This window comes from Lates calcarifer, linkage group LG7_2, assembly GCF_001640805.2.
Source record: "Lates calcarifer isolate ASB-BC8 linkage group LG7_2, TLL_Latcal_v3, whole genome shotgun sequence".
Classification (NCBI taxonomy): domain Eukaryota; kingdom Metazoa; phylum Chordata; class Actinopteri; family Centropomidae; genus Lates; species Lates calcarifer.
The window spans coordinates 2618660-2634530 of record NC_066854.1 but is presented as its reverse complement, the minus strand read 5'-3'; the positions used below and the strand labels follow the sequence as shown (position 1 = coordinate 2634530).

The window sequence follows — 15871 nt, the reverse complement described above, 5'->3', positions numbered from 1 at the left end:
TTTTAATTGCAGATGCTTTTTTACAGGTGGTGGGTGTTATCGCTGCAGAGCCGCTGACAAATCATCTTCTTTTTGAGTCTTGAGTTAGGGTGAGAATTCACCAACAAACATAAACCTTGTGTGTTCAGAGCCTTAAACCTTTTTTGTCAAGTGCAAAGGGATAATCTGGGTGTTTTGGTCACGATATGACATCTAAGGACTTTGTTTGTAGCTGCAGGGAGAGGAGATTTTGTTGAATTTCTTAGGGAATTAGATTACAGATGAGGAGATTACCCCCGTTCTGGGCTTGATTAAGGAGAGTAAAAGACTGTTTATCTGAGTGACATGTCCACTCTTCATTAACTCCAGCTGTTGTGGCAGATTAGCAGATCTTTTAACTACCCATTAGAGGCCTTTTCAACCTTTGCAGCTCCTGCTGCCTATTTCCTGTCGAATTAACAACACTCTAAAAACTCTCCACCCCTGAAGTGAGATTATGAACTGTGAGGACATGTTGAAGAATATGATCTTGAAGCCTTCCTCTTGTCTTTTGAAGTAATGCCTACGTTTTCTCCCTTTCTCTCAGCCCTCCTCTCCCCATAGCTCCTCCTGCGTGCCGCTAAAAGCTGAAAGAGTTAAGAAGATTTGGCAGCTCCACGGCAGCGAGCCAGCCGGTGAGGGAGAGAGAGAGAGGGAACTGGCTTCCGGTGGCCAGAGGCAGGCGGCTCACTTGCCTGGGATTAAGTGGGATCGGGAGAGATTACAGCCCTCCCTCTCTCTCTCTCTCCCTCTCCCTCTCTCTATCCCGTAGCTCGATGAAAGCGTAGTGCTCCGTCCAGTGTCCTGGGAATATTTTCCCATCATATAGACATTTTCCTGCACCCGTAACGGTGCTGAAACCTGCAGGAGCTGGAGGATAAAAGCTTGTGGTGTCTATAAGGACTTGGTCGTAGAGGTAAGATGCACCAAATTGCTTTTTTAAAGACATAAAGAGAGAGAAGGGCTTGGAGGAAGGCCAGAGGGATCATCCTCCTCCTCTTCTTTAACTACAGACATTTGCCAGATGGGTGTTTACCTCTTGAGTAGCTGTTTAAAGTCTTACAACCACTTTTCTTTTAATGGTTATTTTTGCTCAAATAGATCATGTCTGACATCGTGCACCTTTGTGATCTGGGTCATAAACCTGTTTATCTACCTTTTTTTGGTCAATTCTAATGTCAGTTTAACCTAATGTAGGTAAAAAATACCATCACAGCTGCAAATATCACTAAAGCTGAATAAGTTTTTTCTGTCCTGTGATGGTTCACCAGCCAGAGATTATTACTGTGTCCACATATTTACATCACCAGTCGTTCCTACAAGCAGCCGTAAAGTGTCCCATTAACCCCTTGACCCCAGTCACACTAACGACTGATGGGAATTGTGACTGCACTTCCCCACCTGATCCCACTGCACGCTCACGCCTGGATGGATTACAGAGCAGACAAAGTGGGTGAAGGATATCTCAGAATGAGCCCAGAAGTCTGTGATCTATACTCTGATCTCTTGGTGCATGTTTATAACGTGTCATGATATACTGGTATTGAAACAAAGTCTTAATTAACTTCAATTAATTCCTAAATGACTTAACTTTGTATTTTTAGGAAATAAACCAAATTTCTTCCCAATCCAAAGACAAAAGCAGGTTTGTTGTGTGTCAGGTTGTTTCCAGTCCTGGTAAACGGTCAGCGAGTGGTCGGGGTCAGAGGTCGGGAGTCCAGTGACCATGAGGCAGGCGGTGGAGGCTCAGGTGTTAAACCCCCACTGTGAACTTGGAGAACATGGTCAGTAGTTTATTATTACATGTTATGATGGTGACTTACTGCTTTAGTGTTCTTGTTACAGTCTGATATCCTGTTGTCGTGTGTTTGTGTTGTAGGTCTGCGTCAGATCCTGACAGATGTGATTGAGGAGGTGAGACAGTCAGTAAATCAGGACATTGATGGAGCAGAGATTCTCCACAGTTTGTTGAACGCCTCCTGGCTGCAGTCGCTGCTCAAGGTCTGAAAACACTCCCCTCTCCTCTCCCTGAAAAGTTACTTTTGTAATTCTCTTTCTGCTGTTGACTTCATTTTACTTAAGTTTTTTTACACAAAAATCGCAGCTAGTAAAAAAACACACTTTATTTGTTGAACTCAGTTCATAACTTGGACATTCAACCTTCTTTTTTTGTCAGTGGGAGGTTAATTTGTGTTTGCAGCTTTATGCTCTATGCACGTGTGTGTATTATGTCTACTTTTCTAAATGTGGTGAACAATCATTTAGGTGGATGTAAAAGAAGCAGGTTGAGGAAAGTGTTGGCTCACAGAAAAGGAAAAAATGATAACATATAACATCCTCAGAGTGTGTGACGATAGATTTTTGTTTTAAGCTGCTCAACTACTTGCTGTAAACACAATAACTTCTTTTATTATTGCATTTTTAATGATTTGACACTGTCACTGTTTTCAGGTTTATGAGTGTCTCCAGAGGCATCTGAGAGACTCTCCAGCTCCGGCTCTGGACTATGCTTCAGGACTCTCACTTCAGGTTACACTCCACACTGTTGTTTTATAATATTAATTAGTCTTGCTCACATACATCTTGCAGAAGTGTCTTTTTTCAAAATTGTTTCCGGTCTGTGTAGGTGCTGATCGACATCAGGGCGTTACCAGGCTGCTCTGAAGAGGCCAAGGAGCTCTACCGTCTCCTGCGGCAGCCTCACATGCAGGTGAGAAATGAGTCTGTGTTTGTGTGTTTATTCTTTTGTTTTCTATGTTTCTATATCACGTACAGACGAGCTGAGAAAACCAGCCTATAACCAACCATTCAGTCTGATCTTCACCTTTTGTAGGCTCTGCTCTCAGCTCATGATACGGTGGCCCAGAGGGACTTTGAGCCAGTCCTGCCACCGATGCCCGAAGACCTGCCGGACGATGAGGAGGCCACCAGGATCGTCTGCCTGGTCAAAAACAAACAGCCTCTGGTGAGCTATATGAGATTATGTTAAATTATAAATAATGCAATACAAATAATGCCTTAGCTGACTGACAACGCCTTTCAGACTTTTATACGTGACCTGAAAATGAGGCCACATGTTGATGGGATCACCCTCCTTTCTTTATGAATTTTATTTTTTAATCCCTCTTCACAAAAACAGGTTGGTTGGGATTAGGGAAACCCATCAGACAGACCTCACAGAGCATAAAAATGGCTTCAGAACATGAGGTCATACTACAAAAAACCTAAATGGTTTAGTTGACCTTTCTGTCTGAGTCGAGAAAGATCTGATTCGAGGCCATTAAGGTCAATATCAGGACTGTTTTTCTGATAGAAAATAGGTCTAATGAAATGACTTGTGAGTCATGATCATATTAACAAATCTCAGTTTGCTGTTTTTTAAAAAGAAGACAGATAGAAGACAATAAAACATAGCAAACTTGGTCAGAGTTTTTTCCCAGGAAGGTTCAGTTTAAAGGCTAGAATCATGTTTTAATGCCTTTGTTCGTTGTTTGTCTTGAATCATTGACTTTTAGTGGCAACAATTATTACATTACTTCTTTTCCTTTCATGTCATTGACACCAAATCCATCTTTAAACCAGTTCTCCCAGCTGAAACAACTGGCTCCCTTTTCAGTGAATGAGAATTAGTTGTACAACCAGTCCCTTACTAGTTCATGTTCTGTAGTTTGTGTGGGGTTATCATGTGTAATTATAATCACATGTGGAATAAGAGGAAGAAGCCCTACAGTATATATTTCTTCCATAGATTTGACCACAGAGCGGCTGCTTTTACCAGTATCATAAGCAGATGCTCATGGATATTTTAGCATGTAGGTTTTTTTTTGCCAAATATAAATCAAACAGCTGACTGCGTCCAGCAGAGAACAGATGTTTGAATTTTATAATCTCTCATTTGTTAAATTGTCTGTGGAGCCTACAGATAATTTCCTAACAGCAGAAAACCTCCGGAAGAGAAGGATTTTTAAGAAAAATAAAATAATTTGGAGACATCTGACGCTCATTTATTATCAGTGCCTGCCAAATCCATCTCTGAACCTTGCATTTTTTCTCAATCTCCGGTGCCTGTGTTGAACTTTTTCCTCTACCCTTGAGTGACTCTTTGTCTCACAGCTTCGCAACCACCAGAGAGTCAGGCTGCCGCTGCCCAGTGCTTCCCCTCCCTGTGCAAAAAGCCTCAGAGGGGGCATCCGCAGTCACTGGGACACCCTCAGACATCTGACCCGGCAGAGGCTTCACCGAGGTGGTGCAGTCGGGGTCCAGAGCTCTGAAGCTGAGAGACAGAGCCTGGATGTCAAGAGCTCATCGTGGTGTAGCGTTCGGAGAGGCAGCTACCCTCCAACTGAACCGCTGTGTCACCCAGCAGGGGCTCGGCCGTACCCTCCACCTCAGTATAAGCCGATGAGTAACTGTCAGATGTGCTGTAGCAAACCAGTGAGCCAGTGCAGAGTCTGTTACACCAACCTGCTCTGGGAGCAGAGTCTGAACCGCTCAGCGCCTTCTGTCTACAGCTCTGTAATCGTTGGTAAGAACAGATCTGGGCCTTGTTTCCTGGTCATGATCGATCATAGATACATAGCAATATTATCACTCATTTTAAATCCAACATCACTCAACAAAGTATGTCAGTGGAAAACCAGTTAAAACCTGGATGAAACCTGTAGTTTGAGGTTCACCTGTCAGGTTCAGGAGCTTCTTAAAATGCACATGTAATCTACAAACAGCATCTTCAGTTACAGTCTAAGTCTAGATGCTGACGGGAAACAAGGCCCTGTGCGTTTTTCATCATCTGTCGTTTCATCCTCTTCATCCATTGTTCATCACGTCTTCGTGTGGTTTCTCATGGATTAATAATGTCTGTTTTTCTTATTGGAGACAACATCATAGAGGAGCTAGACAGCGGGAATGAGGATGAAACAGGAGAGTCTGTCGGCATGCGGTCACCGCTTCCCACATCCAGCCGCTGGACCATGTCCCCGCCATGCCTCACTGTACCCTACTACTCTAACATCAACGACTACCTCCACCCAGGCCTGCCTCCACGGCTCCGAAGCCAAAGCCCTCGCATCCGCACGGCTCCCCCGAGCCCCATGCGCCCCCGCCGTGTGATGGAGATGCCCCCGGTGCCGCCTGTGGAGCTCGCCAAGCAGGAGAGTCTGGACGAGCTGAGGACGACCGTGCAGCTGGCCGCCAGCTCCATGGAGAACAGCACCAAGGACATGAAGCTCCTGGGGGAGAAGATGGCAGCCGCCACTGAGCGCATGTCAGAGACAGTGCAGGACAACTCACACGCCTTAGTCCTCCTCACTCAGGTGGTGGACCGGCTGCAGACGCTCCTCGCCACCACCAGGACTGAAATCAGCTCCCCAACGCCTTCTGTCACTGAGCAAGACAGCGCACATAAGAAAAGCCAAACTCCAAAGACTCGAGGGCAGCGTCCATCTTTGACACACCAATCCAGATGTTCCTGCCCCTCACTTCCCTCCTCCTCCTCCAGCTCCCTCACCAGCTCCCAGGATGCCCCCTCCACCTCCCAGGGCACCAGCTGTCTCTCTGCATCTTGCCGTGGATCACCTCGAACCACCCCGAAAACCAAATATGCCCTGTCGCCACAAAAGAAGCACGTCCACGCTGATCTCCAAGTGTCCAAGCATCCTCTGACCAACGGGCTGCTGGACGAGCCGAAGGAGACCAACACTATGAAAGGAGGTCGCTCACACCAACGGAAGAAGAAGAGAAAGAAGGCGACGTGAGAGACGATGAAGAGCGTCCAGAAAATGGACTTCTTAGGTCCTTTCAAGCCGTCTCCGCAGAGTGGCTGACCTGCAGACACACACAGTGGTAGATGATGTTTCTTGTGGTTTTCGTCCATCGTGTTGTGGATCATTCCATTCCTTCATACTTCCACTCCGGCTTTCCATGTCTTACATCTTGAGCCTTCGTTTTGACTTCACCAGTGTTCATTCATGTGGAGCTCTGCTTGTTTTGTTTGTCGTGACTTAAACCAGCTCTTCTTCCATTTCACGTCCTGTTGTTGCTTCCCACAGACTGCATCAGTTTCATTCTTCCTCTGCTTCGTGTGATTCGACTGGACCTTCACGTTACAGCAGGTGTATTTATTACTCACTGTTCTTGTCTTTTTTGTTCCAGGGAGCAACTATAAAGAGAAATGAGATCACAGGAGAGATTTTCATTGCTCGGGTGATTCATGGCGGGCTGGCTGATCGAAGTGGTGAGTTTGTTCTCCCAAATGTCATCAGTTTACTGTATGTTTCAGCTTTGTATTGTTAACCAGGAGCTGAAATAACTTGATTTTGTTAATGACAAGGAAACAACTGAGAGAGCATTTCCCCTTTAAAAACTCTCACAATCTTGACTCCCAGTGTTTTTTAACCTCAGCTCAACTTACTAGCTGTCAGAGCTTTGAGCTGCATCTCACCGTCTTCACTCTGCGAAAGAAACTGGCTCCTCAGGCCTTCGCTTTATAACATGATCAAAGTTCAACCAGCTGCATTCACTGAAGAAGACCACGAGATGCAGCTCTTTTTTTTAGCTGTGTGTTTATCTAAGGATTATGAAATAATCTTGTTTTTGTTACTTAAAATGGATTTGAATCTCTCTGTTTCACACTGAAATAAGCACTTTAAGTTTATAAAACAAAAGGTAAAGCCTTATTGTTTAATTTGTATTCATGTGTGTGTTTGTAGGTCTGCTCCATGCAGGGGACAGGATCATAGAGGTGAATGGTTTTCCGGTGGACGGGATGGAGCCTGAGCAAGTTATCCAAGTTGTGGTAGGTCACTGGTCTCTTACTGTGTCCTGTCTTCTTCAACAGTTCATTTAAATTACAATGAATAATGATTTAAAATGCATGTTTCTTTACAAACAACCAGCAGGCGAGGTCGCAGGGCACCATCATGTTTAAGGTTGTTCCCATCACAGAAAGGCCGGTCCACAACCAGACGATGGTAAATCATCATCAGACCTACTTCATTCTTATACCTCTACACTTCTACATATCGTCACTATAAACAAACTTGTCTGGTGTTAGCTCTATGTTCGGGCCATGGCCGACTACAGCCCTCAGCAGGACCCGGCCATCCCCTGCGCCGACGCTGGTATGAGCTTCAGAAAAGGCGACGTCCTGGAGATCGTGGACCAGACGGACGCCCTCTGGTGGCAGGCTAAGAAACTGCCCAGCAACACGTCCTGCGCCGGCCTCATCCCGTCCACCAACCTGCTCAAACGGTCAGGAGACTTAGTTTTTAAGAAGTTTTATTTAGTCTTTAAATATCTTGTCATAGTTTAAACCTGAATCTGTTTGTTGTCACAGGAAGCAGAGGGAGTTCTGGTGGTCTCAGCCTTATCAACCACATGCCTGCATCCAGACCTGTAAGTCATCTCAGACTTTTTAAATAAACAGTTTCAGTCCTTGAACAACCTGGTTTCACAGTTGAGTTTTCATTGTGTTTTACTCCACGCTTACTGAAGTGAGCACTGTAGAAGAAGGTAAGGAGAGATTACACCTCATGTTTTAGGCAATACTAAAACACGTTCTGTTACAGATATAACAATTTATTTTTCACCCACAGAAGAAGACCTGATGGCCCTCGATGAGAAATGTGTCGAAGCAGGTAAAGCCTCACCTGTCATTTCCTCCTTTATCGAACATGTTCATGTTCTCTTTTCATTTCTTATCCACAAACTTATTCTGTCTTTGCTGATTTTTCTTCCTGACAGATGAGGAGGCATTTGAATCTGGTAGGTAAGTCTTTGTTGATTTAATCTGTTTTGATTCTGTATTCGGTGTTACAAATGCAAACCCTCACTCTTGTTTCCGGCCCACCGTCTGAAGCTTTTGTTGTTGTTTCTTCTCCAAATCTTTCCTGCCGTCTGACGGGGAAATGTCAGAGGAGCTCAGAGAGGGTGAGAAAACAGGGCTGTTTGTCTTTTAATCTGACAAATACATTTAGAAAATCTGCTTAAAACTGTATTCTAGTTGGTTTTATACTGATTAGAAATGCCACAGTCTCCTCAGTGTCTGTCGTTCTTTCTTTTTTCAAATCTTTACCTCATATATCTCACTCTGCTTCTCTTCAAATCAAACCAGACGAGGATGACTTCAGCAGCAACATTGAAGGGATTTACTTAGGTAAGTCTTCAAACATATATGCAGTCATTTATATCACATATCATATTCTTTGTGTTTTATAGAAAGGTTCCTCTGAGAATGTGTCTCTGATCAGTCCTTTGTTTATGTTTCTCCTCAGTGGGCTTCAGGCGCAGCATGCGTCTGTGCAGGCGCCGGTTTCACAGCACCACCCAGCCGTCCTGCCACACCCGCTGCCCCAGCAGCTGCTACAGCGCCCTCAACAGCCCCTACGAGGAGGTGGTGCGCTACCAGCGCCACCCACAGGACACACACCGCCTCATCGCCCTCATAGGTACACTAAACTTTTGGGTATGGAAAAATATAACATGGACAGGTGAATGAATATGAATATGATTCCTGTTTTTCCTCAGGTCCATCTGGTGTGGGTGTGAATGAACTTCGGAGGCGCTTGATTGAGATGAACCCCAACCTCTTCCAGGGAGCTTTACCTCGTGTGTATCAATTATTATCATCAAATGAATTTACAGTAAACTAAATGGCTGAAAAATGTTTTATAGCACACAAACAAAACATGAAAAACAAGTTGTTAAATAACTGAAAATAATGAGTTGTTCTTTTTTCCCTTCGACCAGACACCACAAGAGCACCCAAAGCATACGAGGAGTCTGGAAGAGAATATTTCTTCACCAGCCGAGAAATCTTCGACAACATGGTTTATAACAACAGGTACAACTGTCTCAGTCTAAACACAATATATTCACCTTTATGATTTTCAAATTACCGAATGCTCATGCACTGAATATAATAACATATTTATGAGGAATTTTTCTCATTCATCCTGTCTGTAACATCATCAGAGAGTTTATAACACTGGTCTGACAAAGTAACTCTGAGAGACAATCACATTTTTCTGTTATTAAATGTGAGAGGAAGATGCAGAGTTTAGTGCTGTGTCCTGGTGTTTAACAACATTAAACTGATAAGTCTGTTTGGGTTGATGTGATTTAAAGTGTGAAATTATAAAAAGCTGTGTCTGCATGTATCATAACTCATATTACAGTCACAATCTGCACAAAATGAGCTGAGAAATCATTGTTTTAAGCATCAAGTGTTTCTAGTTCCCATTTGTTTGACATAAACTGATGATGTTCAACAGGTTTCTAGAGTACGGCGAGTATAAAGGGAATCTGTACGGCACCAGCATTGACTCTGTGAAGGACGTGTTAAACAGCGGGAGGATATGTGTCATTGACATCGAGCCAAACGTAAATACAACATCAAGTTTCAAAGCCCCCACTGAGGATGACGGTATCACTTTTATAAAAAGGTACAAACAGTAGCTTTAATTTGAAAGTTCTTTATTTGTGTTTTATCTCTGGGTTCAGGCCATTCAGGCAGTGAGGACCCACGAACTGAGGGCCTACATCATTTATGTGAAGCCTCCGTCTGTGGAGCGCCTCAGGGAGACCAGACAGGACTCATACATCACCACCAACTACTACGTCAACCGGCCGTTTAAAGTGAGCTCTCCCACTGCTGCATTTTATTATCCTGGTCTGTTCTAAGTCGGGTTTTCCTACTGTCACATTTGAACAGTATTCAGTGTGTTCATTGTGTTCAGTGACAGTATGAACTGTGAATTTTAGTCTAGCTGAATCTGACATTTTCATCCTCTTACAGAATGAAGACTTCCAGGAGATGGAAGAATCAGCCCGAAAGATCGAGTCCCACTTCTGGCAGTTCTTTGACCACGTGATTGTTAACGATGAGCTGCAGGACTCCTGCGTCCAGCTGCTGACGGCGGTGAGGAAGGCACAGGACGAGCCGCAGTGGGTCCCCGCCAGCTGGATACGACCCACGTCTGAGTCGTAAAAGAGAAGACAGAGGAGGAAACAAGGGGACGAAAGATGTGACCCCTTTTTATTATGGCAGCAAATTTTGGAGACTGAAAGTTTGGAATATCATCTCGAAAAGCTTTACATTGCTGTCAGTTTGTTTTATGTCTAACACTACATGTTTTAGGGGAGTAGGGCATGAAAACAAATCCAAACATTTTGATCTTGGTGTTTCTGGTGCGCTTGATCTGGTTCTTAAGCCATTTCAAATCCCCAAACACAAGATGAAGCTGGACTCAAGCCCAAAGAAGTCCCTGAATCTCAGTCAGCTTGCTTTTTTCTTTTACCTAGCAGTAAGACTAACTGTTTTTAGATGGTTACAATATCTCTACAATCAGGGGCCCCTTCTTCTAATGTGTTATTGGAGCTACGGGATGTTTAAATTATTATGGTGAGAGAGCTCCTTAAAAAGGTTGTTTCCTGTCTTGCATGCAGCTTTAATCTGAACAAAACAGGTTAATTTCTTGCCCTGCTCCCCACCCTTGCAACACAGACCTGCAATAAAGAATATGATCTTTTTCCAATCGATGTTTACAAACTAGAAAGCAAAACTGTTGGGGTTTTTTTTTTCAATCTTGTTCAGTGTTTTGTTTTGTTTTTTGTCATTGCTAACATTTCTTTGTGTTTTCCTATAGTTTTAACGTGTGTCATTGCATGCCAAAAAGTTTAAGATTAACAAAATGCTGTATTTGGCAAACTCTCACAAAAAATACACTTTGTGTCCTTATTTCAAAAACCATGTTTTTCAGGGTGAAATGCAACAAAAGTGCAAGCAGAGCAATGGCATGTTAATATTTGTACATGTTTGTGATGTTAATAAACTAATTCTGATAGTAATTTGTTTATATTTTAATTTATTTAGTCATTTATTCGTCCGTATTGTCACCTTAGCTGTTCTCGCGTTGAAGAGGAGCTTTTATTTTGAATACACAGGATGTGCTACACATAAATGCGTCCGGGTAGCAGCTCTTCCGCTTGGAGAGCGTACACAAAGTAAATAACAATCAAAGTAGCAGTTTGTTCTGTTTTTAACGGCTGTAGTCTTTAAATATACTTTTAAACTAAATATGATTTAACAGGATGAACATTTAAAGACGCAGTTTTAAGATAATTTCGGAATATGGATACGGGAGGCTCAAAGGTAGCTAACCTATGTTTATTTTCCTTAATAACGGTAGCATTTAAGTGGATACAGAGCTAACCTTAAATGTTATTTTGACGATTTTTACATATGGTTTTAAAATGACAGTTTTTATACCTTACTGCACACAGTGTTTTGGTCTAAACTAAAGCTAGTGAACAGCTATTCTAATGGCGTCAGTTGCTTCTCTGTTAACGTTAACGTATTTTTACGTTTAATAACAGAAATATTTGTGGTAATGTTAGTTGTAAATCTGTTTTTTCCATTATAGAAAATGCGGCCCAGGGAGCTCCCGCCTCTTCCACAGGTTAGTCCGTCAAATCCAGGTGCACCTAGTGTAAGAGACAATATAATGACCCCACTTACACACACCCATTATAAGTTAGTTGACTCTTAATTAATGTCCTGCAGAGTTTGACAAACAGCAGCATTAGTAAAACATTTATCAAATATCAGGTTTCATATGTAAGGATTTACTGCTTCTCTGGGAAATCTTTACAGGCACTTTTTACTATTACTACAAGTCATGAGTAATGAGTTAATTGAAAAAGTAGTCAGGTGATGAAAATACAGATTTAACTTGCACATAAAAAGAACTCTGATGGAGCCAGGCAGTTGTTTAAAACTGTTAAAATTTAATTGATTTGCGCAAAAAAATAGTCTTAAATCAGCTGTAAAACGACTGTCACTCTGATCATCACCAAACAAACCTAAAAACAGTGGAATAAGCTTTAAAAGTTGTGATTAGGGACGTAAAGTACAACACTCCGCCTCCACAGACATCTTCACAAAGATTAAACCAGTTTCCACAGACGCACATCCTTGACGTTTCACATAAATAGACACACTGTTACTGCTTCAAGAGTTTGAAAGAAGCTTTGACCTCTGCCCTGAGTAATCCTCAGTCCTGGCAGATGAATGAACGCAGATTTAGCCGAGGATTTAACAGCCGGGACGTTACGTGGAGCTTCACTCCACTCTTAACTTGATTCTTGGGTGATATGGCCAGAAAGAACACGGTAAGGTTTTGGATGTCTTATCTGACTTTATATTATATCTGTAAATTTAAAGAAAAAAGCTCTGTTAAAATCCAAACCAGTTCAGCTGTTACCTAAGTGTTCCTGACTTAAATAGCCTCTCAGGATGAGCTTGACTTTCAGCGACACAGCAGGTGCATCATTTTCATATATTTGTCTGATTTTTTGCATCGGAGCTCATCGTTTCCGAGGAGTGATATTAATTTGTTTGTGTTTATGGTACATTTGATGTGACTGAGCTCCTTCCCATGTGTCTGATTTGTTAGTTTGTTGTTGTCATTCTCAGCACATTAGTTGGTTATCTAATAATAATAATAGTTCAGCTGGTGAGGTTTTGCACCAAAATCAATTTATTCCTGGAGTCAACTTCTTGGCATTTTTTTTTTGCATTTACCAGGAGAAAAAATGTTAGAATTCTGTCAAGTTAAAAATTTAATTTTACTTAAACCCAGCAGAAAACTTGTTAATCACAAAAGTAGGAATTAAAATAAATAAATCCAGGCTGGTGTTAATAAGTCATAGATGTGAAAATGTCATTTATTTTTAATTCTTTTTAAAACTTGTACTTCTCCCTCTGTCTCTTTAGCGAGGCCAGAGAACGCTTCCTACAATGCTCAGGTGGGTAAATGTGTTTATTTATAACAGTGACTGTGATGTAATTTTATCTTTATCTACAGTCAAACTAATTTATCTCCTCTCTTTGTTTCTGGTATGCACTGACACATGAAGTCAAGACACAGTTGGTGAGTCAGGATTTGTACAAGAGAAGCTGTTTATGATGCATTTCTCTTTATTTCTGTGCTGAAGATTTTTTTCATTTATTTCCCTGAGCAGGAGAAGTGCCTGCACCAAAACACAAGAAGAAGAGGGTGAAAAAGGAGACGAATGGAGTTGATGATATGGACGGTACGAAAACACAAACGTCTGCATCTGTGGAGCATCTAATCAACTTAATTAACTGAATTTAATGGTTTAAAGGGCCAGTTCACCACAACAAGACTGACAAGGTCTGGTCCGTTAATTCTGCTGGACTTGATAGTTACTGGTACTTCTGATATTTTGGGATTTGTTTTGCAGCCGTCTATCACTGTAAATGTGTTGGAAATATTTTTAAATGATGGATAATAAAAAACAACATCAACAGAGCTCAGTTTAACCCCATTTCCCCCCAGCCTTTCAGAATAAAATGTCACTTACAGTTTCTTACTTCCATCTTTCCCATTTAGATCAGGGGGTGGAGATGGGGGGTCTGGGTAGCAGGAGGGCGTCTGAGGTCGGAGAGCAACTGTCCCTTGAACCCACAACTGAAGCTCCCCCACAGAGGAGGAGGAAGAAGAAGAAAGCCGCCACTATCGGTAAAATCAGACGACATATTCCTGCTTCTCTACCCTGCCACTAACCCTCAGATGCTTTAGTTTAATCAGGATAAAAACAGCAGGCATTGTGGTTTAACTATAGTATGATTAGCTCAGACATTCTTTGTGAGATTTAAAGTTGTATAAATTGACGGATGTGTTGCCGCTTCAGATCTTGAAGATGACCAAGCTGATCTGGTGAACGGAGATATGGCTGATCAGACCACAGATGGAGAGGAGGTGGTCAAAAAACCCAAAAAGAAAAAGTAAGAAACACTGAGAAGAACTTATACCCAAAGGTAACATCCTTAAATGTTGGGTTTTGTGCGAAAACCCAAAGATTTTGATTTTACAATCATGTATGACAAAAAAGCATCAAATTCTCACATTTGAAAATGTGAAACTATCAAATATTTTGGCTTTTTTGCTTTAAAAATGACAGGATGATAAATCAGATTTCTCTCTTTGTCATTTTAGGAAGTCAAAAGTTGTTGAATCGCAGCCTCCCAATGAGCTGGAAGTAGAAGAGGATGATATTATCACCGACACCCCTCCTCCCATCCCCCAGCATTCCCTGTTCTCTGCCCCGCAGGGTCAGAGCCAGCCGGTCGGAAAGGTCTTTGTGGAGAGGAACAGTGAGTAACGAAGGAAGAAGATGATGTGTTCAAGGCTGTTAAATAGAGGAAAGAGTAAATACTGAATATAAATGTGTGTGTGTTCACATGCAGAGCGTTTCCAGGCAGCAGAGCGCTCAGAATGGAGGAAGACCAGCGAGCAGATGGATAACATGACGGACTTCCAGCAAATGCAGCCGCTCTGGACCACCAGAGATGTTTCTCTTAGGGTGCACGAAGGCTTCAGGTGAAGGAACAGTGTCTCTTTATACAAAATAAAACATACACGAGCACCTTCACCCTCTTTTCTAACACCTCTCCTCTCCTCTGTGTTGGTTCAGGGTGTTTGGTCTGTACTGTCACGGCTTCCTGGCGGGCTACGCCGTGTGGAACATCGTGGTGGTGTATATGTTGGCGGGGCAGCACCTCACTGCTCTGTCCAACCTGCTGGAGCAGTACCACAGCCTGGCTTACCCCTACCAGTCTCTGCTCTACATGCTGCTGGCCATCAGCACCGTGGCTGCCTTCGACAGGTACGCATCGACCTGGTCAGGGTAGCTAAAGTGAATATGAGGTGCAGTCAGCGCTGAAACCCTCCCTGAAATTGGGTCATGTTGACAGAGATCCTCACAGACTTCAGCACAGTGCTGCTTCTGTTCTCAAACTGCAAATGTGCACCTGAAAGTGGTCACAAAAACACAGTAACTTGGAATACTGTCTCACAAAAGTTATTTTTCACTTGTGATGATAGTTAAATAAGGGGTGGGTTCAAGACTAACTGTTGCACCTATAAAATGTGTATGTGTATCAGAATATGAAGCAGGATGCAGCTGACACAGTTGATCTATGAACAGTAAACATGCTCTGCTTCTCAGAGTGAATCTGGCCAAAGGCTCCATGGCTCTGCGGGAGTTAATCACACTGGACCCTGTCGCTCTCGCCTCATTCTGTGAGTCCACGCTGTATTTATTATCCATCCTTCAAACATGAGCTGTTGTGGGTCGACAGTGTTATTTTTTCTCCAACAGATGGTGTCTGCTTGGTTTCCGTTTACACTCTGTTTATTTCCCTCCTGCAGTGTATTTCTCAGCGTTGGTCCTCTGTCTGAGCCAGCAGATGACCAGCGATCGAATCAACCTGTACCCATCCTTCAACACGACGTTATGGTGAGCTCGCTGGAACCGTTTCATGTCAGGTTTCTGTCTTATCATGAAACCTGGATATTAAACCTCTCCTTTTTCTCCAGGCCACCAGGATCAGAGCACCAGATTCTCCACCCCTGGGTGACAGTCAACCTGGTGGTGGCGCTGCTTGTTGGCCTGGCCTGGATCTTCATCGCTACCCGACCTGTGACAGACTACACAGAGGGTGAGAGGGAATAACCTGTGTTGAATGTGCTTTAAACACCCAAACAAGAAGAAGTTAATTATATTATCTTGTCCTTCCTCAGGTTATCTGATGGCCATGGAGATTGAGCCGCCCAAACCAGAGGACAAATCAGAAATGACCGCCTGATGAAGCTCTGACACTACAGCTCTGTTTGCACATGTTTTTCAGCAGTGAACTCTGAATGTGTTGTACTGTGTATTGTTTTTGTATTTTTGAAACGTGAATGTGCTCATTTCTTTTTAAATACAGGGTTTTATCCAACAAAACCAACTGTGTGTTTTTATTTCATCTGAAGGAAATTTGGAAATG

The 15871-nt window shown here is 42.8% G+C and overlaps 2 protein-coding genes across 3 annotated transcripts; both read left to right on the top strand.

Moving 5' to 3' along the window:
• The first annotated feature begins 12 nt into the window (after positions 1 to 12).
• On the top strand, positions 13 to 10863 carry mpp4b (MAGUK p55 scaffold protein 4b). Its single transcript, XM_018661171.2, has 22 exons — positions 13 to 934; positions 1680 to 1802; positions 1898 to 2019; positions 2470 to 2547; positions 2645 to 2728; positions 2852 to 2983; positions 6169 to 6250; positions 6726 to 6811; positions 6915 to 6986; positions 7070 to 7266; positions 7352 to 7410; positions 7510 to 7527; positions 7611 to 7652; positions 7759 to 7779; positions 7930 to 7944; positions 8129 to 8170; positions 8289 to 8462; positions 8542 to 8622; positions 8764 to 8857; positions 9288 to 9396; positions 9517 to 9651; positions 9812 to 10863. The coding sequence occupies exons 2-22, from the start codon at positions 1745 to 1747 to the stop codon at positions 10001 to 10003; spliced, it is 1893 nt and encodes a 630-aa protein (XP_018516687.1). The 5' UTR covers positions 13 to 934; positions 1680 to 1744; the 3' UTR covers positions 10004 to 10863.
• Positions 10864 to 10971: 108 nt separating this feature from the next.
• On the top strand, positions 10972 to 15828 carry LOC108873095 (transmembrane protein 237B). 2 transcript variants are annotated; one of them, XM_018661222.2, is made up of 14 exons: positions 10972 to 11167; positions 11439 to 11474; positions 12791 to 12822; positions 12934 to 12947; positions 13039 to 13110; positions 13431 to 13559; positions 13732 to 13825; positions 14037 to 14194; positions 14288 to 14420; positions 14515 to 14706; positions 15049 to 15122; positions 15252 to 15339; positions 15420 to 15541; positions 15624 to 15828. In XM_018661222.2, the coding sequence occupies exons 1-14, from the start codon at positions 11147 to 11149 to the stop codon at positions 15686 to 15688; spliced, it is 1230 nt and encodes a 409-aa protein (XP_018516738.1). In that variant the 5' UTR covers positions 10972 to 11146; the 3' UTR covers positions 15689 to 15828. The 2 variants fall into 2 exon arrangements, with proteins under 2 accessions (XP_018516738.1, XP_018516737.1); XM_018661221.2 differs by having other exon boundaries at positions 15028 to 15122.
• The last annotated feature ends 43 nt before the right edge of the window (positions 15829 to 15871 follow it).